This window comes from Pristiophorus japonicus, chromosome 4 (assembly GCF_044704955.1).
Source record: "Pristiophorus japonicus isolate sPriJap1 chromosome 4, sPriJap1.hap1, whole genome shotgun sequence".
Lineage (NCBI taxonomy): Eukaryota > Metazoa > Chordata > Chondrichthyes > Pristiophoridae > Pristiophorus > Pristiophorus japonicus.
In genome coordinates, this window is record NC_091980.1 from 2,775,469 (window position 1) to 2,799,971 (window position 24,503).

The window sequence follows — 24,503 nt, forward strand, 5'->3', positions numbered from 1 at the left end:
TGCATTGACAGTCATTTTCCAATATTCCATTGACTCTGGATCAGTTCCTATCGAGTGGAGGGTAGCCAATGTAACCCCACTTTTTAAAAAAGGAGGGAGAGAGAAAACAGGGAATTATAGACCGGTCAGCCTGACCTCAGTAGTGGGTAAAATGATGGAATCAATTATTAAGGATGTCATAGCAGCGCATTTGGAAAATGGTGACATGATAGGTCCAAGTCAGCATGGATTTGTGAAAGGGAAATCATGTTTGACAAATCTTCTGGAATTTTTTGAGGATGTTTCCAGTAAAGTGGACAAAGGAGAACCAGTTGATGTGGTATATTTGGAATTTCAGAAGGCTTTCGACAAGGTCCCACACAAGAGATTTGTGTGCAAAGTTAAAGCACATGGGATTGGGGGTAGTGTGCTGACGTGGATTGAGAACTGGTTGTCAGACAGGAAGCAAAGAGTAGGAGTAAATGGGTACTTTTCAGAATGGCAGGCAGTGACTAGTGGGGTACCGCAAGGTTCTGTGCTGGGGCCCCAGATGTTTACATTGTACATTAATGATTTAGACGAGGGGATTAAATGTAGTATCTCCAAATTTGCAGATGATACTAAGTTGGGTGGCAGTGTGAGCTGCGAGGAGGATGCTATGAGGCTGCAGAGTGACTTGGATAGGTTAGGTGAGTGGGCAAATGAATGGCAGTTGAAGTATAATGTGGATAAATGTGAGGTTATCCACTTTGGTGGTAAAAACAGAGAGACAGACTATTATCTGAATGGTGACAGATTAGGAAAAGGGAAGGTGCAACGAGACCTGGGTGTCATGGTACATCAGTCATTGAAGGTTGGCATGCAGGTACAGCAGGCGGTTAAGAAAGCAAATGGCATGTTGGCCTTCATAGCGAGGGGATTTGAGTATAGGGACAGGGAGGTGTTGCAACAGTTGTACAGGGCCTTGGTGAGGCCACACCTGGAGTATTGTGTACAGTTTTGGTCTCCTAACTTGAGGAAGGACATTCTTGCTATTGAGGGAGTGCAGCGAAGATTCACCAGACTGATTCCTGGGATGGTGGGACTGACCTATCAAGAAAGACTGGATCAACTGGGCTTATATTCATTAGAGTTCAGAAGAATGAGAGGGGACCTCATATAAACGTTTAAAATTCTGATGGGTTTAGACAGGTTAGATGCAGGAAGAATGTTCCTAATGTTGGGGAAGTCCAGAACCAGGGGTCACAGTCTAAGGATAAGGGGTAAGCCATTTAGGACTGAGATGGGGAGAAACTTCTTCACCCAGAGAGTGGTGAACCTGTGGAATTCTCTACCACAGAAAGTAGTTGAGGCCAATTCACTAAATATATTCAAAAGGGAGTTAGATGAAGTCCTTACTACTCGGGGGATCAAGGGGTATGGCGAGAAAGCAGGAAGGGGGTACTGAAGTTTCATGTTCAGCCATGAACTCATTGAATGACGGTGCAGACTCGAAGGGCCGAATGGCCTACTCTTGCACCTATTTTCTATGTTTCTATGTTTCTATGAGGGGGAATTTCTTCTCTCAGAGGGTTGTAAATCTGTGGAATTCTCTGCCCCAGAGAGCTGTGGAGGCTGGGTCATTGAATATATTTAAGGCGGAGATAGACAGATTTTTGAACGATAAGGGATTAAGGGATATGGGGAGCGGGCGGGGAAGTGGAGTTGAAGCCAAGATCAGATCAGCCATGATCTTATTGAATGGCGGAGCAGGCTCGAGGGGCTGAATGGCTGACTCCTGCTCCTATTTCTTATGTTCTTATTAATATAGAGACTCTCAGAATCGCAGACTCTCAGGGGGGAATGTTTCAGGGGGGGGGTGGTGTGGGGTGGGGATCGGTGGGTCGGGACCCCGCTATCAATCCGCCGCCATGCTACTTTCCCAGATGTGGGGGTCTGTCAGGGATGACCAGACCCGACAGGCCATGGCGGGGGAGGCAATTCAGTTCACTATGCCCTTGTTAACAGCTCTGTAAATGGTATTTTGAGCTCACCGTACCATTTTACCTGGTTGTCCAAGGGGATTACGTCAGGTAAGGATGTCGGGAGTTGTGCGGCTCAGTGTCATATTGTTTTTCTCATAACCCACCTGTGACGTACCTTGGGACGCTTCACTGTGTTAAAGGTGCTATATAAATACAAGTTGTTGTTGTTGTTGTGTGACCATTAATTCATCTCTTTATCTGACGGTTGCAATTGTGCTATAAAAGCTCCCGTTTCACAGCTGTTCACTTTCCAAGATCACAAGCTGTTGTTTGCCGCATTTGGAAGGCAAGTTCAGCTTCATGCAGGTCGCAAGTGTTTGGAACGAATTCTCTGTCCCGTGTCATCTCATTGGAACAACTGCTCTTCACACTGACAGATCGCTTCTGTCATCTATTAATTCAGCATGGGTGCCCTTGAAGCTCGCTCACTTTGGTCCTCACAGTCCCACCACGATCAGGCCCAACACCAGCAGCACTAGGCACACCAGCAGCACCAACAACCTTCTCCGCAATCAACTGATGCTGCACAGGCCACGACTGGAGTATTGCGTCCAGATATGGTCACCACACTTTAGGAAGGGTGTGAAGGTGCTTGAGAGGGTGCAGAGGAGATTTACCAGAATGGGTCCAGCGATGAGGGATTTTAGCTGCAAGGTTAGTTTGGAGAAGCTGGGGTTGTTCTCCTTGGAGCAAAGGGGGTTGAGGGGAGATTTGATAGAGGTGTACAAGATTATGACGGGTTTGGATAAGGTAGACAGAGAAAGGCTGTTCCCATTAGCTGATGGTACACGGACTAGGGGACACAGATTTAAGGTTTTGGACAGGAGATACAGGGGGGATGTGAGGAGGAACCTTTTTACGCAGCGAGTGGTAATGACCTGGAACTGAGGCTGGTGGAAGTGGAGACGATCAATGATTTAGAAAGGAAATTGGATGGGCACTTGGGGAAAATAAACGTGCAGGGCTCCGGGGATAGAGCGGGGGAATGGGACTGAGTGGATTGCTCAAGGGAGCCGGCATGGACCTGATGGGCCAAATGGCCTCCTTCTGTGCCGTTATGACTCTGTGACTCTATGACACAGGGCATCAGCACCCGACCACATTGCTGCCCGGAAGGCCAAGGGTGACCTCACCATGGTCACATTTACTTCACTTGACGCTGTCCACCCTGACTGCCACATGATGCACCAGGTTGGCACCACCCAACACCAGCACCATAAAGCACCCCTGCAATCTCCAACCCATTCCTTTCACACTCTTCACCATTGCTGGAGGTAACATTATGTCTCACCATTCACTGCAACTCACCTAGCCACTTCCAAAGCTGCTCACAAATCTGCCCAAGAACGCAAAGTGTTGAAAATAAAGATTTTAATGTTTGACAGCACATTAACAGAAACGTTACCTGACCATTGGCTAAAAGACCCAAGTGCCTACCCTTGTGTGTTGTTAGTTGGTATGATTGGACTCGGATGAGGGTGAGTGTGAGGGGCGGCTCGTGAGATGGGGATGTGATAATGTAGAGAGAGGGATGGGGGGAGGTGCAAGGTCAGTTGGTGTGAGTAAAGATGTATCGAGTAGGGAAGGCAGAGCGATGGGGATGTGATGAGAGGCACAGCAGGATGAGGTTGAGTGTGGCTTTGCAGTAACGTTCTGTGATCTACTGAGATCATTGAAAGGTTTGTGCCACTGCAGCCTGGCCCCCCTGACCACATCCCTGCTTGTGCCCTCCTGTGCAACGTGCAACCAGGCTGTGGTGGTCTCCTGGGGAGGTCTCTTCCGCCCATTGGAAGGGACAAGGACCTCCCTGCGTATATGGAGGGAGTTATGGGAGAGTACCTCTGTGCAATGTTTGTCAGTGTTTGAGCACCTCAATGCTGCAAAACACTGACAACACAACTGTCACAATTAATTTGCGCACGGTCCCTTTAAGGAAACCAGCTGATGACAAGCCGGCGAACGACGTCATCAAACGACGTCATCGGACCCGCTTCCTTCAATTGGCCGGCAACCGCGCTGGGCGGGGCTTAACAAGCCCCAATCAGGGGGAAATTATTTCACAGAACGGGCTGGAGCCGGGAGCAAGGTCGTGACCCGCCCACGACCCCGGCTGCACCGGACCCGTCGGGGTCGGGGAAATCGCGAGCTCAGTCACACAGGATCACAGTCACAGGCTCGCAGACTGACGGGCTTTCTGGCTAATCTTAGTTTTTCCCACAGCTTCAGGCAAACTGCTAAACTTGAAGAAGGCAGGTTGAGGTATAACTTTTCAAAACCTGACTGCGACAAAGGAAGTTTAAATATACGTCTCTCGGACTTCAGCAGAACTGCTGGTCGAACATATTGGGATGTTTGTAGTTGAATTGAATGACTTACTGTCCGCTGGGCTCCCTGACCACAGTCTCCGACCCTCACACAGCCTTGCTCACACCGAGCAAGGCAGGGGGTGATGGGCCCACAACATGGCAGCCGACCTTCCCTTTTAAGTTGGGCGGCCGCGCGGCTCTCTGCAACTTCCGCGCGGCTCTCTGCAACTTCCGCGCGGCTCTCTGCAACTTCTGCGCGGCTCTCAGCGACTTCCGCGCGGCTCTCTGCGACTTCTGCGCGGCTCTCTGCAACTTCCGCGCGGCTCTCTGCAACTTCCGCGCGGCTCTCTGCAACTTCCGCGCGGCTCTCTGCAACTTCCGCGCGGCTCTCAGCAACTTCCGCGCGGCTCTCTGCACCTTCCGCGCGGCTCTCTGCAACTTCCGCGCGGCTCTCTGCAACTTCCGCGCGGCTCTCTGCAACTTCCGCGCGGCTCTCTGCGACTTCCGCGCGGCTCTCTGCAACTTCCGCGCGGCTCTCAGCAACTTCCGCGCGGCTCTCTGCGACTTCCGCGCGGCCCAAAATAAAATTAACGGGAACACTGATTGCAGCCCCGAGTTTGTGATCTGCATTCACCGCTAACAAGACAGCCCTGAGAGCACAGCTCACAAAATTACTCCAAACATTTATATTCTGGGGCCTTAAATACTGTGAGAGAAAGAAGGGTTATGGGGAGAGAGCGGGGGGGGGAGGTGGGACTGATTGGATCGCTCTGTCACAGAGCCGGCACAGGCTCGATGGGCCCAATGGCCTCCTCCTGTGCTGTAAGATGCAAAGATTCTGTATCATTGCTCTAGGTACAGTAGTGTGATGGTCCTATTTCTGGATTAGTAATACAGAGCCCTGGACTAATAATCCCGGCGATCATCAGTTCAAATCCCACCACCGCAGTTTGAGAATTTGAAAGCAGTTTTAAAAAAAAAGACTAAAATGTGTAAATGAAAAGCTGGTCTCAGTATTGTGACCGTGAAGCTGTCAGATTGCGGTAAAAACCCCACCCGGGTCACTGATGTCCCTTTCGGGAAGCAAACCTGCCGTCCTTACCCGGGCTGGGCCTATAGGTGACTCCCGCCGCACACCAACGTGGTTTGACCCTTAACCTCCCTCTGAAGTGTCCGAGCGAGACCCTCGGTTTGTGTCAAACCCGCTCCCAGCGGTTCCAGATCGCCCCACCCCCCACCTTCTCAGGGCAACTCGGGGGCAATAAATGCCGGCCTTGGAGCGACGCCCACACACCCCCGGGAATGAATGAACAAAAGGTGGAATAAATATCTTCGCCACGCAGTGTGATGGAGGAAATTCTCCTTCTCTCTGTTGCAGGGTTAAATCGGGACCTTCTCAGTGACACAGCCCCTTCCGGCTCGAGGCACAGATGCAGCCCCTTCACATCCTCGCACTATGACCACAAGAGACGCAGCGGAGAAGCAACTGAATCCAACTCACCTCCTTCTCAAGCAGCTGCTCAGCTTTGTTTCGGCCGATGCTCTTGTTGTACCATCTGCAGGAGGGAGACAGAATCACGGAACGGTTACAGTGCAGGAGGAGGCCATTGGTCCCGTCCAGCCCGTGCCGGCTCTCTGCAAGTGCCCCTCAGCCAGTCCCCCCCCCCGCCCTTTCCACATAGTCGAGGGGCATTCCTCGTGACTCCCCACCCATGGCGTCACTTGGTGGGAAATCAAATTTATGCTGGCTGGGGGCAGTCATAGAATCAAAGACTCTTACCGCACAGGAGTCGGCCATTCGGCCCCTCGAGCCCGCTCCGCCATTCAATGAGATCACGGCTGATCTTCTACCTCAACTCCACTCTCCCGCCCGATCCCCATATCCCTCGATTCCCCCAGAGTCCAAATATCTAACGATCTGTGTCTTGAATATACTCAACGACTGAGGCTCCACAGCCCTCTGGGGCAGAGAATTCCAAGTATTTACCCAATTCCCGGTTTGAAAGTTACTATTGAATCTGCTCCCACCGCCCTTTCAGGCAGCGCGTTCCCGATCACAACAACTCGCTGCGTAAACACATTCTCCTCATCTCCCCCTCGGGTTCTTTGGCCAATCACCTTCAATCTGTGTCCCTCTGGTTGCCGAGCCTCCTGCCCCTTATTCACTCTCTCAAACCCCACACACAGGACCACTCTCTCTCTACTCCCTTAACTATTAACCTTTACAAGTGTTACTGTTTCAGACCCCCCCACCCTCCCGGATTCGATTTTAACTCGCCCCGTCCAACGGGAACCAGGCGGGGAATGGAGGGGTGCATTCCCCCCTCCCCTTTCCTCCCTCCACCTGACCGACTGCAATATCAAACTGCAGCTCGGGCAGGGGGGTCGTCACTGGGGCGCGATCTGCGCCTTTAACCCCAAGCCTGAGCGGGGGAGCGGGGGACCTGTCAACCCCTGCCCCCACCTCCTATCCCACCACCCCACCCCTCACCCCCCCCCCCCACCCCACCCCCCCCCACCCCACCCCTCACCCCTCACCCCTCACCCCCCACCCCCGCCCACCCCCCCAGGCCGAACATCCCGGGAATGTGCTGGTGTCCGACCCGCGTCCCGTGGGTGTACAGAAACCCCACGTGCAATAAACAACAAATCGTCAATCCTTACTCGTAGGCCTGGAGATTCTCGGGGCTCTTTTCCACCACGTAGCTGCTGGGAATGTACCCTGTCCGCCTGAAACAAGAGATTACAGTCACAGAAATAGGCATTCCTCCCTCCCTACCCACCATCCCTCCCACTCTCTCTCTCTCCCTCCCACTCTCTCTCCCTCCCCACCCACCATCCCTCTCTCCCTCCCACTCTCTCTCCCTCCCCACCCACCATCTCTCCCTCCCTCCCACTCTCTCTCCCTCCCCACCCACCATCCCTCTCTCCCTCCCACTCTCTCTCCCTCCCCACCCACCATCCCTCCCTCCCTCCCACTCTCTCTCCCTCCCCACCCACCATCCCTCTCTCCCTCCCACTCTCTCTCCCTGCCTACCCACCATCCCTCCCTCCCTCCCACTCTCTCTCCCTCCCCACCCTCCATCACTCCCTCCCTCCCACTCTCTCTCCCTCCCCACCCACCATCCCTCTCTCCCTCCCACTCTCTCTCCCTCCCCACCCACCATCCCTCTCTCCCTCCCACTCTCTCTCCCTGCCTACCCACCATCCCTCCCTCCCTCCCACTCTCTCTCCCTCCCCACCCTCCATCACTCCCTCCCTCCCACTCTCTCTCCCTCCCCACCCACCATCCCTCCCTCCCTCCCACTCTCTCTCCCTCCCCACCCACCATCCCTCCCTCCCTCCCACTCTCTCTCCCTCCCCACCCACCATCCCTCCCTCCCTCCCTCCCACTCTCTCTCCCTGCCCACCCACCATCCCTCCCACTCTCTCTCCCTCCCCACCCACCATCCCTCCCTCCCTCCCACTCTCTCTCCCTGCCTACCCAGCATCCCTCCCTCCATCCCACTCTCTCTCCCTCCCCACTCTCCATCACTCCCTCCCTCCCACTCTCTCTCCCTCCCCACCCACCATCCCTCCCTCCCTCCCACTCTCTCTCCCTCCCCACCCACCATCCCTCCCTCCCACTCTCTCTCCCTCCCCACCCACCATCCCTCCCCACCCACCATCCCTCCCTCCCTCCCACTCTCTCTCCCTCCCCACCCACCATCCTTCCCTCCCTCCCACTCTCTCTCCCTCCCCACCCACCATCCTTCCCTCCCTCCCACTCTCTCTCCCTCCCTACCCACCATCCCTCTCTCCCTCCCCCACCCTCTCTCATTCCCTCCCCCACCATCGCTCCTACCCTTTCCCACTCTTCTTCCCTCCCTCCCTCCTTTCTCCCTCCCCCTTCCTCTCCATCCACTCCCCTCCCCCTCTCTCCCCTTCCTCCCTCTCTGCTGTCTCTTTCTCTCCTCCCCCTCTCCTCCTCCCTCCTCCCCCCCTCCTCCCCCTCTCTCTCCCCTCCCCTATTCTTTCCCCCATTTCTATCCCTCACCCCTCTCTACTCTGCTGGCCCTCTCTCCATCTCCCCTCCTCACCCCTCCCTCCCCGATTTGAGACCCTCTCCCTCCTGTAGCCACCGCGCTGGGACAGTCCCTGGAGAAGTGACCAGGGCCGTCTCTATAAAGCAGAGGGAGACGAGAAAGATTTGATCGTCAGGGAGAGGCTGAAATGAGACAAGGAAATCCGAGGGGAAACCTTCCCTTGTAGATTATCAGTGGTGGGTGGAATCCGGAGATCCTCCCCACATTAAACGGTACGTTAAGGGATGTGGGGGGGGGGGGCAGGGGAAGGGGAGGGGGAGGGGGCGGGGAGGCAGGACGGTGGGGGGGGTGGGGGCAGGGCGGGGGGGGATGGGGTGCGAGGATCGGGCGGGCGGGGGGGGGGGGGAGGTGGGCATGTTACAATCATCCTAATTCAGCTTTTAGAATGGACTCTCTGATGGACACCCCAGTGTGGGTCTTACTCTTTCAGAAACCGGCAATTGCCAATTATGTCAACCAATAAACCTGTAAATTAACAAAAATGTTTCAAGGAACCTTAATAAGTCGAATTAGAATTTGGTTGCCGGGGGTGATGATGCACTCCAGTCCCTCCGGCGCCCACCTCTCGCGGAAGGCCGCGAGCGTACCGGTGGACACCGCGTGCTCCATCTCCAGGGACACCCTGGCTCGGATGTAACCGCGGAAGAGAGGCAGGCAGTCGGGCTGAACGATCCCCTCGACCGCCCGCTGCCTGGACCGGCTGATGGCCCCCTTGGCCATGCCCAGGAGCAGTCCTACGAGGAGGCCCTCGGACCTACCCGTTCCCCTCCGCACAGGGTGCCCAAAGATCAGGAGCGTGGGACTGAAGTGCAACCAGAATTTGAGGAGCAGCCCCTTCAAATAATGGAATAGGGGCTGCAACCTCGCACACCCGATAAACACGTGGAACACGGACTCCTCCAGACCGCAGGAATTGCAGGCGGCCTGGGAGCCCATGAACCGACTTAAAAGCTTATTGCCCCGTGCAACACCCTCCAGACCAAGTCCCCAGTGTGGGTCCTATAGACACTGTCTGGTCCAATACATCTGGCTAATTGAGGATCCAAGTGAGGCTAATTGCACTTCATTAATTGATTACTTTCCATTAGATATTCCAATAAATTACCAGCCTCCTCAGAGTGGGCACAAGCAGCCAGCACTTGTTCTGGAATACAATCCTCCGCCAGACTCAAGCACTTCCTGAGTAAACTTTGCTGTCATTGATAAAGAAACTAATTAAAAAAATGAGCATATCAAAAGAAAGACTGGCATTTATATAGCGCCTTTCACGACCACTGGACGTCCCAACGGGCTTTACAGCCAATGAAGTACTTTTTACTTGAAGCGTAGTCATTGTTGTAACGAAGGAAACATTAATGTTAAATCAGACAATGAGCAATGAGTAACAGAGTCCGCCATCACACTCATCATAGACAGTCCCTCGGAATCAAGGAAGACTTGCTTCCACTCTAAAAGTGAGTTCTTAGGTGGCTGAACAGTCCAATACGAGAGCCACAGACCCTGTCACAGGTGGGACAGACAGTGGTTGAGGGAAGGGGAGGGTGGGACTGGTTTGCCGCACGCTCCTTCCGCTGCCTGCGCTTGGTTTCTGCATGTTCTCGGCGATGAGACTCGAGGTGCTCAGCGCCCTCCCGGATGCACTTCCTCCACTTAGGGCGGTCTTTGGCCAGGGACTCCCAGGTGTCGGTGGGGATGTTGCACTTTATCAGGGAGGCTTTGAGGGTGTCCCTGTAACGTTTCCTCTGCCCACCTGGGGCTCGTTTGCCGTGTAGGAGTTCCGAGTAGAGCGCTTGCTTTGGGAGTCTCGTGTCGGGGCATGCGGACAATGTGGCCCTGCCCAGCGGAGCTGGTCGAGTGTGGTCAGTGCTTCGATGCTGGGGATGTTGGCCTGGTGGAGGACACTAACGTTGGTGCGTCTGTCCTCCCAGGGCCTCCAACCCTCCACCGATGTGTGACCGCACTGTTCAGGTTTGGAGGCCCTGTGTGACCGCACTGTTCAGGTTTGGAGGCCCTGTGTGACCGCACTGTTCAGGTTTGGAGGCCCTGTGTGACCGCACTGTTCAGGTTTGGAGGCCCTGTGTGACCGCACTGTTCAGGTTTGCACGGCACGTGTGTGTACACTGAAGGAATTCGGACTTTTCAACATAAAACCCTGTTGGAAAATACATTACCCTTTGTGTGCGTTGTTGGTAAAACAGTGAGAGGTCGAGCAGAGTGCGTGCGTGTTTTTTTGAGGCTTGCCAGGGGTCGAAGTTGGTTATGGCCGTGTTTGAGGCGGTGCTCACGCCCGTGTGCTGATTTTAGCGGCAGAGGCGCAGCCTCAAAGTCCCAAATCCAGTTTTAACTCCCAGAGAGGAGCGAGCAGCACTAAAAGCTGACATTGCACCACTCCCCCTCGGGAGTGTGCTCAGGGGGCCGACTGAATCTCCCCATCGGGAGGCCGCCATGCTGGGAAAAAACAGGAAAAACAGAACTCAAGCTTCTCCGCTCCACACACACAAACTTCCCTCACTCTTAAACCGAATGAAAACACGCAGAAATAAAGAGAGAAGAACTTACCTCCCTTGCTGGGCGATTTCTGCCCGCGATCCGCTCTTTAACGAGAGCGTTTCCCTGGCTGTACGGTCACCTGTCGGTACGGCAACCGTACAAAGCGAGTGCTGCGACAGAGGTGTCAAAGAGGCATTGCTCGCTGGATGACCTCACCACGCGGCTGGTGTTGGCCGCCCCACCGTTACCTCTTGGCACCTCTGCCGACTGAATTTAGGTCGAGGCGTGGACGTCTCTTACCGACGACGGTCGACCTTTGCTGCCCGTTAGCCGCCTCCTGCCCGCGGCAACGGGAGGCCCCTCTGCGTTTCACTGCCTCGGTTACTGGCTCTCTGCGAAAATGGCGTGTGACGCGGCTAAAAACGCCGGGCGCCAGCCCCATGGAAACACCGGAAGCATTGTACGGAGAGAGGAGTGGTGATCACGGTCAGCTTGACCATTCGGAATGAACACTCTGGGACAGTGGGAGAACGCGACTCAACCAATAAAGCGCAGCTCCAACAGGCCAAAGGGCAACCTGCATCCAACCATCTCCCGGTCCTGGTTCTTTTGCCGATCACCGTCAATCTGTGTCCCTCTGGTTACCGACCCTCCTGCCCCTGGAAACACTTTCTCCTTATTTACTCTGTCAAACCCCTTCACAATTTTAAACCCCCTATTAAATCTCCCCTTTAACCTTCTCTGCTCCAAGGAGAACAACCCCAGCTTCTCCACTCTATCCACGTAACTGAAGTCCCCCAAGGAAGCAGTTGAGGCTAGCTCATTGAATGTTTTCAAGTCAAAGATAGATAGATTTTTAAGCAATAAGGGAATTAAGGGTTATGGGGAGCGGGCGGGTAAGTGGAGCTGAGTCCACGGCCAGATCAGCCATGATCTTATTGAATGACGGAGCAGGCTCGAGGGGCTAGATGGCCTACTCCTGTTCCTAATTCTTATGTTCTTATGTTCTTATCCCTGGGACCATTCTGGTCAATCTCCCCTTAACGTTCTCTGCTCCAAGGAGGTGGTTTCGAATCCCACCAATAGAGGTCTTTCAGATTATGGTGGGGTTCGATAGGGTAGACATAGAGAAGATGTTTCCACTTGTGGGGGAGACCAGAACTGGGGGCCATCAATATCAGACAGTCAGTAATAAACCCAATGGGGAATTCAGGAGAAACTTCTTTACCCAGAGAGCGGTGAGAATGTGGAACTCGCTGCCACAGGGAAGGGTTGAGGCGAATAGTATCGATGTATTTAAGGGGAGGCTGGATAAACACATGAGGGAGAAAGGAATCGAAGGATATGGTGATGGGGGGGGTGATGGAGAGGGGTGGGAGGGGGCTGGTGTGGAGCATAAACCCCGGCACGGAGCGGTGGGCCCAATGGGCTGTGTCTGTGCCGGACACTGGGTGTTGTTACAGAGAGATTAACCGTACCCGTTTTTATCGCGTGCATGCCACCAGTTGACGTCGATCTTCTCGATGATTTCATACTCCTCGTTCTTCACCAGCGACAGGTCCTGTGGGTTCTGCCCATGGAAGTCGTACAGAGCCACCACCACAGGCTCGTCCTCGGCCTCAGGCTCCGACTCCACCGGTTCCGGCGGCAGAGGCTTCCACTGGATCGGAAAAGTAAAATCACAAAAAACAGATCGGGAGGGGCCCAAAATAAACTTGTCAGAGCTGAAAATGTCAGTGGACTCACCCTGTTCAGATCCGGAGTGGGGGGAAGAGGCTTCTTGGCTGCAAAAGGTAAAGGAAATACAATGTCAGATCCTCGCAATATTGGGGCCATCACCTTTGACCTCCCGGCCCCGCTTCTGACCTGCGCCCCTTGACCCCGGCCAGGGTCATTGTCCGACCTTGGGTGGACACTGGGTTGACCAAATGGACTTTGTAGGAGGCGTGGGGGTAAGGGTCATTGCTCCAGCCTCTGCCACCACAGGATGTTTGTGGCTTTGCCCGTTGGAGAAGGGTATTATTCTAAAACGTTGGTTCTTAGAATTACAGCTTCGTCCATTACAATCCATGGATCTGCACTCGGTAAAAGGACCTTTCAATTTTAATCCATGGCCCAGTAATGCATCGATGTCCCTGTGCAGGGCATGACACAAGTAAGAGGAAACACGTTGTATGGACTTTCTAGCCTATCCACTGAATCTCCCACAGCCCATGGACACTGCCCCCTAACATGGACTCTCATCATCAGAGGCAGTCCCTTGAACGAGGATGACTTGCTTCCATGAGAGTTGACAGATGTTTCAATGAAGGACCCGGTGTTCCAGTCCTGAACACCAGGGGTGGAAGATGCCTGTGGGTGGATTGTTTTAACGTGGGGTGACCGTTGCACACCAGCCACCACACGGGGCTTGACAGAGCGAGGTCTTGGTCCAGTGGCAAGGGTTAACCAGGACGACTGGAGACCAGCTCTGCTGCACGGACCCAGTGCGCTCACATATCGCAGTGTGAGCTGGTCCGTGCTGCCCCTGGGCCCTCGCCTCTTCTGGGCCCCGTACCCTCATTCGCCGCACCTTCGCCTGCAATGTTCCAGGGCCCCGCGCTCCAGCTCTATTTATAGCCCCGACCTGCGGTGGTGTTCACACACAGGTCGGGGCGGCCACCATGTTCCAGGGCCCTACCCACCCACTGAATCCCCTCCCACAGCCCATGGACACTCTCCCCTATCACAAACCCTACCCACTGAATCCCCTCCCACAGCCCATGGACACTCTCTCCTATCACGGACCCTACCCACCCACTGAATCCCCTCCCACAGCCCATGGACACTCTCCCCTATCATGGACCCTACACACCCACTGAATCCCCTCCCACAGCTCATGGACACTCTCTCCTATCATGGACCCTACCCACCCACTGAATCCCCTCCCACAGCCCATGGACACTCTCCCCTATCACAAACCCTACCCACTGAATCCCCTCCCACAGCCCATGGACACTCTCTCCTATCACAAACCCTACCCACTGAATCCCCTCCCACAGCCCATGGACACTCTCTCCTATCACGGACCCTACCCACCCACTGAATCCCCTCCCACAGCCCATGGACACTCTCTCCTATCACGGACCCTACCCACCCACTGAATGCTCTCCCACAGCCCATGGACACTCTCTCCTATCATGGATCCTACACACCCACTGAATCCCCTCCCACAGCTCATGGACACTCTCTCCTATCATGGATCCTACCCACCCACTGAATCCCCTCCCACAGCCCATGGACACTCTCTCCTATCACGGACCCTACCCACCCACTGAATCCCCTCCCACAGCCCATGGACACTCTCTCCTATCACGGACCCTACCCACCCACTGAATCCCCTCCCACAGCCCATGGACACTCTCTCCTATCACGGACCCTACCCACCCACTGAATCCCCTCCCACAGCCCATGGACATTCTCTCCTATCACGGACCCTACCCACCCACTGAATCCCCTCCCACAGCCCATGGACACTCTCCCCAATCACGGACCCTACCCACCCACTGAATCCCCTCCCACAGCCCATGGACATTCTCTCCTATCACGGACCCTACCCACCCACTGAATCCCCTCCCACAGCCCATGGACACTCTCTCCTATCACGGACCCTACCCACCCACTGAATCCCCTCCCACAGCCCATGGACACTCTCTCCTATCACGGACCCTACCCACCCACTGAATCCCCTCCCACAGCCCATGGACACTCTCTCCTATCACGGACCCTACCCACCCACTGAATCCCCTCCCACAGCCCATGGACACTCTCTCCTATCACGGACCCTACCCACCCACTGAATCCCCTCCCACAGCCCATGGACACTCTCTCCTATCACAGACCCTACCCACCCACTGAATCCCCTCCCACAGCCCATGGACACTCTCTCCTATCACGGACCCTACCCACCCACTGAATCCCCTCCCACAGCCCATGGACACTCTCTCCTATCACGGACCCTACCCACCCACTGAATCCCCTCCCACAGCCCATGGACACTCTCTCCTATCACAGACCCTACCCACCCACTGAATCCCCTCCCACAGCCCATGGACACTCTCTCCTATCACGGACCCTACCCACCCACTGAATCCCCTCCCACAGCCCATGGACACTCTCTCCTATCACAGACCCTACCCACTGAATCCCCTCCCACAGCCCATGGACACTCTCCCCTATCATGGACCCTACCAACCCATGAATCCCCTCCCACAGCCCATGGACACTCTCCCCTATCACGGACCCTACCAACCCATGAATCCCCTCCCACAGCCCATGGACACTATCCCCTATCACTGACCCTACCCACCCACTGAATCCCCTCCCACAGCCCATGGACACTCTCTCCTATCACAGACCCTACCCACTGAATCCCCTCCCACAGCCCATGGACACTCTCTCCTATCATGGACCCTACCCACCCACTGAATCCCCTCCCACAGCCCATGGACACTATCCCCTATCACTGACCCTACCCACCCATTGAATCCCCTCCCACAGCCCATGGACACTATCCCCTATCACTGACCCTACCCACCCACTGAATCCCCTCCCACAGCCCATGGACACTCTCTCCTATCACAGACCCTACCCACTGAATCCCCTCCCACAGCCCATGGACACTCTCTCCTATCACGGACCCTACCCACCCACTGAATCCCCTCCCACAGCCCATGGACACTCTCCCCAATCACGGACCCTACCCACCCACTGAATCCCCTCCCACAGCCCATGGACACTCTCTCCTATCACAGACCCTACCCACCCACTGAATCCCCTCCCACAGCCCATTGACACTCTCCCCTATCACGGACCCTACCCACCCACTGAATGCTCTCCCACAGCCCATGGACACTCTCTCCTATCACGGACCCTACCTACCCACTGAATCCCCTCCCACAGCCCATGGACACTCTCTCCTATCACGGACCCTACCCACCCACTGAATCCCCTCCCACAGCCCATGGACACTCTCTCCTATCACGGACCCTACCCACCCACTGAATCCCCTCCCACAGCCCATGGACACATTCCCCACACTTTGCTCACCCAGTTCTGAGCTCTAACAGCGAGAAGTTGGCAATCCCTCTGAGCTGAGGCCAGTTACCGCACACCCATATAAGAGTTGGGCTTTGATTGGCCAACTGTGCACTGAACACGGAGTGACGCTGGTGCATTGTTGCACTGAGATAGTGAGGGGTGGGGGTAGCGGAGGGGCTAAACCTGCTGTGAATGAAGGAAATATTTTCTTTTTGTGAAACATTAGAGTGTGGTGTACAACGGTGGTAAGACGACACAACGTACAGTCCCTGTTAGGGTCATATAGCAGGCAGCCCATTGCCAACTTATCCTGCTGTGCACAGCACCTCCAATGGCCCTCAGTCCAGAAGTTCGGATGGTATTTGGGGATCAGAATGTTGTTGTTCTTAGTTTCTGAAAGGTAAATCCCACAGGACAGAAAGTGACATCAACAATATAAAATCAACGTAATTATAGCTTAGAATTCAGAGTGCATATCTCTATTGGTGAAAGACAGAAACAGGAAGAGGCCATTCAGCCCCTCGAGCCTGTTACACAGGAACAGGAGGAGGCCATTCAGCCCCTCGAGCCTGTTACACAGGAACAGGAGGAGGCCATTCAGCCCCTCGAGCCTGTTACACAGGAACAGGAGGAGGCCATTCAGCCCCTCGAGCCTGTTACACAGGAACAGGAGGAGGCCATTCAGCCCCTCGAGCATGTTACACAGGAACAGGAGGAGGCCATTCAGCCCCTCGAGCCTGTTACACAGGAACAGGAGGAGGCCATTCAGCCCCTCGAGCATGTTACACAGGAACAGGAGGAGGCCATTCAGCCCCTTGAGCCTGTTGCACAGGAACAGGAGGAGGCCATTCAGCCCCTCGAGCCTGTTACACAGGAACAGGAGGAGGCCATTCAGCCCCTCGAGCATGTTACACAGGAACAGGAGGAGGCCATTCAGCCCCTCGAGCCTGTTACACAGGAACAGGAGGAGGCCATTCAGCCCCTCGAGCATGTTACACAGGAACAAGAGAAGACCATTCAGCCCCTCGAGTCTGTTACACAGGAACAGGAGGAGGTCATTCAGCCCCTCGAGCCTGTTACACAGGAACAGGAGGAGGCCATTCAGCCCCTCGAGCCTGTTACACAGGAACAGGAGGAGGCCATTCAGCCCCTCGAGCCTGTTACACAGGAACAGGAGGAGGCCATTCAGCCCCTCGAGCCTATTACACAGGAACAGGAGGAGGCCCATTCAGCCCCTCGAGCCTGTTACACAGGAACAGGAGGAGGCCATTCAGCCCCTCGAGCCTGTTACACAGGAACAGGAGGAGGCCATTCAGTCCCTCGAGCCTGTTACACAGGAACAGGAGGAGGCCATTCAGCCCCTCGAGCCTGTTACACAAGAACAGGAGGCCCATTCAGCCCCTCGAGCCTGTTACACAGGAACAGGAGGAGGCCATTCAGCCCCTCGAGCCTGTTATACAGGAACAGGAGGCCATTCAGCCCCTCGAGCCTGTTACACAGGAACAGGAGGAGGCCATTCAGCCCCTCGAGCCTGTTACACAGGAACAGGAGGAGGCCATTCAGCCCCTCGAGCCTGTTACACAGGAACAGGAGGAGGCCATTCAGCCCCTCGAGCCTGTTGCACAGGAACAGGAGGAGGCCATTCAGCCCCTCGAGCCTGTTACACAGGAACAGGAGGAGGCCATTCAGCCCCTCGAGCCTGTTACACAGGAACAGGAGGAGGCCATTCAGCCCCTCGAGCCTGTTACATAGGAACAGGAGGAAGCCATTCAGCCCCTCGAGCCTGTTCCGCCATTCAATGAGATCAGCGCTGATCTGCACCTCAGCCCCCTTCACCCACCTTTGCTCCGTATCCCTTGATCGCTTTACCCAACAAAAATCTATCGATCGCAGCCTTGAAAGCTCCAATTAACCTCCAGCACCTACACAGCTTTTTGGGGGAGAGAGTTCCAGATTCCCACTGCCCTTTGTGTGAGAAGTGTTTCCTGATTTCACTCCTAAACAGTCTCGCTCCAAATTAAAGGGATTTCCCCTTGTTCTGGACTCCTCCAGTAAGTAATGGCAATAAACAGAGTAATTAATTTCACCCTTATTTCAAATATCAGGAAAGAACATTAGACTTAACTGGTCTGTCTCTTTTTCAAGACCAACATCCCTTATCCATATCCCTTAATCCCACCTACCCACTCTCTCACAATATCCCAGCAAAGTTGAAGCCCGTGGAATAAAAGGGCCAGTGGCAGCCTGGATACGGGATTGGCTCAGTGACAGGAAACACAGAGTCATGGTGAACGGTTGTTTCTCGGACTGGAGGAAGGTATACAGTGGTGTTCCCCCGGGGTCAGTACTGGGACCACTGCTTTCCGTGATATATATTAATGACTTGGATGTGGGTGTACAGGGCACAATTTCAAAATCTGCAGATGACACAAGACTTGGAAGTGTAGTGAACAGTGAGGAGGGGAGTGATAGACTTCAGGAGGACATAGACAGGCTGGTGGAACGGGCGGGCCCGGGGCAGGTGGAATTTAACCCAGAAAAGTGCGAAGTGATACATTTTGGGCGTAAGAACGAGGAGAGACAATATAAACTAAAGGGTACAATCCTAAAGGGGGAGCATGAACAGAGAGACCTGGGGTATATGGGCACAAATCACTGAAGGTGGCAGGGCAGGGTGAGAAAGTGGTTAAAAAAAGATTACGGGATCTTGGGCTTCATAAATAGAGACATAGAGTACAAAAGCAAGGAAGTTATGATGAACCTGTATAAAACACTGGTTCGGTCTCAACTGGAGTATTGTGTCCAATTCTGGGCCCCGCACTTTAGGAAGGATGTGAAGGCCTTAGAGAGGGTGCAGCAGAGATTTACGAGAATGGTTCCAGGGATGAGGGACTTCAGTGACAGGGATAGACTGGAGAAGCTGGGGTTGTTCTCCTTGGAGCAGAGAAGGTTGAGAGGAGATTTGATCGAGATGTTCAAAATCATGAGGGGTCTAGACAGAGTAGATAGAGAGAGAAACTGTTCCCATTGGTGGAAGGGTCGGGAACCAGAGGGACACAGATTTAAGGCCATTGGCAGAAGAACCAAAGGCCACACGAGGAGAAACGTTTTTACGCAGCGAGTGGTGAGGATCTGGAATGCGCTGCCTGAGAGGGTGGTGGAGGCAGACGCAATCACGGCTTTCAAAAGGGAATTGGATAAGTTCCTGAAGGAAAAAAAATTGCAGGGCTCCGGGAAAGGGCGGGGGAGGGGGACTGGCTGAAGGGCTCTTGCAGCGAGCCGGCACAGGCTCGACGGGCCGAATGGCCTCCTTCTGTGCTGTAACCGTTCTGTGATTCTATGATTCTAACCCACCTACCCACCTTCTCCCCATATCCCCCAACCCCACCTACCCACCTTCTCCCCATATCTCCCAACCCCACCTACCCACCTTCTCCCCATATCCCCCAACCCCACCTACCCACCTTCTCCCCATATCCCCCAACCCCACCTAGCCACCTTCTCCCCATATCCCCCAACCCCACCTACCCACCTTCTCCCCATATCCCCCAACCCCACCTACCCACCTTCTCCTCAAATCCCTGAATCCCACCGACCCACCAAGCAGTAAGACTAATTGGACAGCTCCTTCAAAGAGCTGTCATGGGCACGATGCTCCGAATGGCCTCCTTCAGTGAGTATGATTCTATTATGCTAAGATTGTATGATCAGTTCAGTCCATTTCCAGGGTAACGAATCCCGCTCGCTATTTGCTCTGATTATCCGCTCTCCTCACCTTCTTTTAGGGCGCTCACCCATTTTTGTCGACTCTCTTTACATGGTGCGAAGACATACAAAATATAATTCTCGTGAACAACCTGGGAGAGAAACGGGAATTTAAAAAAAGCATTTATATCAGCAACAGAGTCGAGACTTATTATTAAAAAAGTTAGTTTACTCGCACACTTGATGCTGTCATGAATTTTGGTCACGTTTTTAACATTGAAACTGGCTATGTAAACAGTCACCTGTAACGATGGAGTTGCAGGCTCTGGTCAGTAGGTAGTGCTGTGGTGCGAATTTCTGATGTCTCACTCCTAACTCCACCCCCATTCTGCATATTAAAAACTTACATTCATCAATTGAACGTGGGACATACCACACCACAGGAGTTCATGAAAGGCAGCTCAGAACCTTCCCTCCATCAAAAGGTCAGAAGTGAGGATGATTACTGATGATTGCACAGTGTTCAGTGCCATTCGTAACTCCTCAGATAATGGAGCAGTCCGTGCCCACATGCAGCAAGAGCTGGACAACATTCAGGCTTGGGCTGATAAGTGGCAAGTAACATTCACACCACACAAGTGCCAGGCAATGACCATCTCCAACAAGCGAGAGTCTAACCACCGCCCCTTGACATGCAACAGTTTACTTTCACCGAATTCCCCACCATCAACATCCTGGGGGTCACCATTGACCAGAAACTTAACTGGACCAGCCACATAAATACTGTGGCAACAAGACCAGGTCGGAGGCTGGGTATTCTGCGGTGATTGGGGAATGAAGAGGGGCAGATGGAAGGGGTATCGGTGGGAGAGCATTTTGGTGCAAGTGATCATAATTCAGTTAGATTTAGGGTAGTTATGGAAAAGGACAAAGATAGACCAGGGAACAAGTTCTCAATTGGGGTAAAGCCAATTTTGCTGAGCTGAAATGGGATTTGGCCAAAGTGGACAATAAACAGCTACTTGATGGTAAATCAGTGCCAGAGCAGTGGGAGGCATTCAAGGAGGAGATCCTGAGGGTACAGAGCAAGTATGTGCCCTTAAAGAAAAATGGTGGGGCTAACAAATCTAGAGCCCCCGGATGTCAAGAGACATACAGGGTAGGATAAAGTAAAAAAGGGAGGCTTATGACAGATACCGGGAGCTCAATACTGCAGAGACTCTAGAGGAGTATAAGAAGGAGTATAAGGGGTGCAATTAAAAAAGATATCAGGAATGCAAAGAGAGAGCATGAAAGAATATTGACAAGTAAAACCAGGGAAACCCCAAAGATGTTTTATGAATACATTAAGAGCAAGAGGATAACTAGAGAAAGAGTGCGGCCTATTAGAGACTATAAAGGAAATCTGTGTGTGGAGGCAGAAGATGTGGGTATGATTCTTAATGAATACTTTGCATCTGTTTTCACAATAGAGAGGGGCAATGCAGACTTTGCAATGAGGGAGGAGGAGTGTGAAATATTAGACGAGATAAACATAGTGAGAGAGGAAGTATCAAGGGGCTTAGCAGCTTTGAAAGTGGATAAATCCCCAGGCCCGAATGAAATGTACCCCAGGCTGTTAAGAAAAGCAAAAGAGGAAATAGCAGAGGCTCTGACCATCATTTTCCAATCCTCTCTGGCTACAGGTGTGGTGCCACAGGACTGGAGGACTGCTAATGTTGTACCTTTGTTTAAAAAGGGAGAAAGGGATAGACCGAGTAATTACAGGCCAGTCAGCCTAACCTCGGTGGTGGGAAAATTCCAAAGATTCACCACCCTCTGAGTGAAGAAATTCCTCCTCATCTCAGTTCTAAATGGCTGACCCCTTATCCTGAGACTGTGACCCCTGGTTCTAGACTCCCCAGCCCGGGGGAAACACTCTCCCTGCATCTACCCGGTCAATCCCCCTCAGAATCTGTAAGTTTCAATGTGATCACCTCTCATTCTTCTAAACTCCAGAGAGTACAGGCCCTGTCTACTCAATCTCTCCTCATAGGACAACCCTCTTGTCCCAGGGATTAATCTAGTGAGCCTCTCAGATTTAAGGTCCTCACTGAACAGCCGCTTTTTATCATAAACGTACTTGGAGGAAGATTTGGAAAGTGTAAATTGAGGGTGAATTGGACTGTGAAGCGGTTCAGTTAAAGTTGTCCAAGGCGATGAGGATAGGACGAAGGCGACCTTACCTGGAACGGGTACTTGTAGCTGCAAGGGAAGCCGATGTCACTCAGTACAATCTCCACACACTTGATCTTAGAGATTTCGATCGAGCCTTTCATGGTGAGCTTTTTCTGCAAGACACAAACAGCCCACATTTCATCATTCAACCTCGTCAACAAGGAGAAGGTGTGAGGCTGAGATCACAACCCGGGGCTCAGTTCTTGGCGCTCTCGCTGCAAAGAAAGAAAGAATGTAAACACTTCCATTTACATAGTACCTTTCATGACCACCGGATGTCCCAAAGCGCTTCACAGCCAATAGAAACATAAAAAATAGGTGGAGGAGTAGGCCATTCGGCCCTTCGAGCCTGCACCGCCATTCAATGAGTTTAGGGCTGAACATGCAACTTCAGTACCCCATTCCTGCTTTCTCGCCATACCCCTTGATCCCCATACAATTGTGTACTTTTGGAGTGCAGTCACTGTTGTAATGTGGGAAACGCGGCAGCCAATTTGCGCACAGCAAGCTCCCACAAAAGCAATGTGATAATGACCAGATAATCTGTTTTTTGTGATGTTGATTGAGGGATAAATATTGGCCCCAGGACACCGGGGAGAACTTCCCTGCTCTTCTTCCAATAGTGGCCGTGGGATCTTTTACATCCACCTGAGAGAGCAGACGGGGCCTCGGTTAAACGTCTCATCCAAACGACGGAAGACAATTAAGAAGGTCACGAGTTCAAGCTCCACTTCTGAGACTTGAGCATATAGTCCAGGCTGACACTTCCATACGGAGGGAGTGCTGCACGGCTGACACTCCCATACGGAGGGAGTGCTGCACGGCTGACACTCCCATACGGAGGGAGTGCTGCACGGCTGACACTCCCATACGGAGGGAGTGCTCCACGGCTGACACTCCCATACGGAGGGAGTGCTGCACGGCTGACACTCCCATACGGAGGGAGTGCTGCACGGCTGACACTCCCATACGGAGGGAGTGCTGCACGGCTGACACTCCCATACGGAGGGAGTGCTGCACTGTCAGAGGTGCTGTCAAATAAGCCTCAGTGGAGGATTGTGGGCACTGCATTTTAAGAAGGATTTCAAGGTTTTGGAGCGGGTGCAGAGGAGATTCACTGGAATGGTACCAGGGGATGAAGGAACACAGGAACAGGAGGAGGCCATTCAGCCCCTCCAGCCAGTTCCACCATTCGATCAGATCAGGGCTGATCTGTGACCGAACTCCATCCACCCGTCATGGCACCAGATCAATGTATTCTCTGCTCTAGCAAAAATCTATCGACCTCAGATTTAAAATGATGAATTGAGCGCGTATCTACTGCTTTTTGTGGGTAAGAGTTCGACATTTCTTTAAAGAAGTGTTTCCTAACATCACTCCTGGACTTTAACGTTATGTCCCTCTGTCCCCTTAGAAAGTGTCAGCTGTGGCTCAGTGGGCAGCACTCTCTCGTCTCCGAGTCAGAAAGTTGTGGGTTCAAGTCCCACTCCAAGGGGACTACAGCACCAAAAAAACTAAGCTGACACTCCAGTGCAGTGTTGTGGGAGCGCCGCACTGTCAGAGGTGTCGTCTTTCAGATGAGATGTTAAACCGAGGCCCCGTCTGCCCTCTCGGGTGGATGTAAAAGATCCCAGGGCACGATTTCGAAGAAGAGCAGGGGAGTTATCCCCGGTGTCCTGGGGCCTATATTTGCCCCTCAATCAACATCACTAAAACAGATTATCTGGTCATTATCACATTGCTGTGTGGGAGCTTGCTGTGCGCAAATTGGCTGCTGCGATTCCCACAATGCAACAGTGACTACACTCCAAAAGTATTTCATTGGTCGTGAAAGGCGCTATATAAATGCAAGTCTTTCTTTTCTTTTTGTCCTGTACTTCCCCACCAGCGGATAATGTTTCTCTCTCTCTCTACCCGATCAATTCCTTTCACAATCCTAAAATCCTCAATCAAATCGCCCCTTAACCTTCTATATTCCAGGAATACAAGCCGAGTCTGTGTAATCTCCCCTCATAATCTAACCCTTGGAGTGGAGCCCGGCTAACATTCTGGTGACTCTGCGCTGTGTTCCTTCCAAGGCCAATATACCCTTGCTATGGTACGGTGCCCAGAGATGCACACAGTGCTCCAGGTGTGGTCTAACCAGGGCTTCATACAGCTGCAGCAAACCTTCCTCCCTTTATACTCTCGCCCTCTGGATATAAAGGCTAAGATTCCATGGGCCTTTTAGATTATTTTTAGTACCTGGCTACTACCTTTTAGTGATCTGTGTACACGGACCCTGAGATCTCTTTGGGCCTCCACTGTTCCCAGCTTTTCACCATTCAAATAAAACTCGGATCTGTCCTTTTTGGTCCAAAATGGATGAGCTCAGACAGACCTGCGGTGAACTCCATCTGCCACAGTTCCAGCCACTCACTGAATCTGTCAGTGTCTCTGTAATTCCATGCCCCCATCCACACTACTTACTGTGCCAGCAGTCCTTGTGTCATCGGCAAACTTGGATATATGGCTCATTATTGCGTTATCGAAGTCATTAATAAATATAGTGAATAGTTGAGGCTCCAGCACAGATCCTTGTGGGACACCACGACTCACCTGCTTCCAATTCGAATTCA

The 24,503-nt window shown here is 53.1% G+C and overlaps 1 protein-coding gene across 1 annotated transcript in view; it reads right to left on the reverse strand.

Annotated features, from left to right (window-relative positions):
• The window catches only part of LOC139261941 (tyrosine-protein kinase ITK/TSK-like), a 98,766-nt gene that overhangs the window by 43,942 nt on the left and 30,321 nt on the right, over positions 1 to 24,503 (reverse strand). The window contains exons 2-8 of the mRNA XM_070877109.1: positions 21,894 to 21,998; positions 19,739 to 19,820; positions 16,228 to 16,356; positions 12,631 to 12,668; positions 12,363 to 12,544; positions 6,974 to 7,039; positions 5,811 to 5,865 (exon numbers count right to left, since the gene is read on the reverse strand). Of these exons, the coding sequence (XP_070733210.1) occupies positions 5,811 to 5,865; positions 6,974 to 7,039; positions 12,363 to 12,544; positions 12,631 to 12,668; positions 16,228 to 16,356; positions 19,739 to 19,820; positions 21,894 to 21,998 (657 nt within the window). The remainder of the gene's footprint in view (positions 1 to 5,810; positions 5,866 to 6,973; positions 7,040 to 12,362; positions 12,545 to 12,630; positions 12,669 to 16,227; positions 16,357 to 19,738; positions 19,821 to 21,893; positions 21,999 to 24,503) is intronic.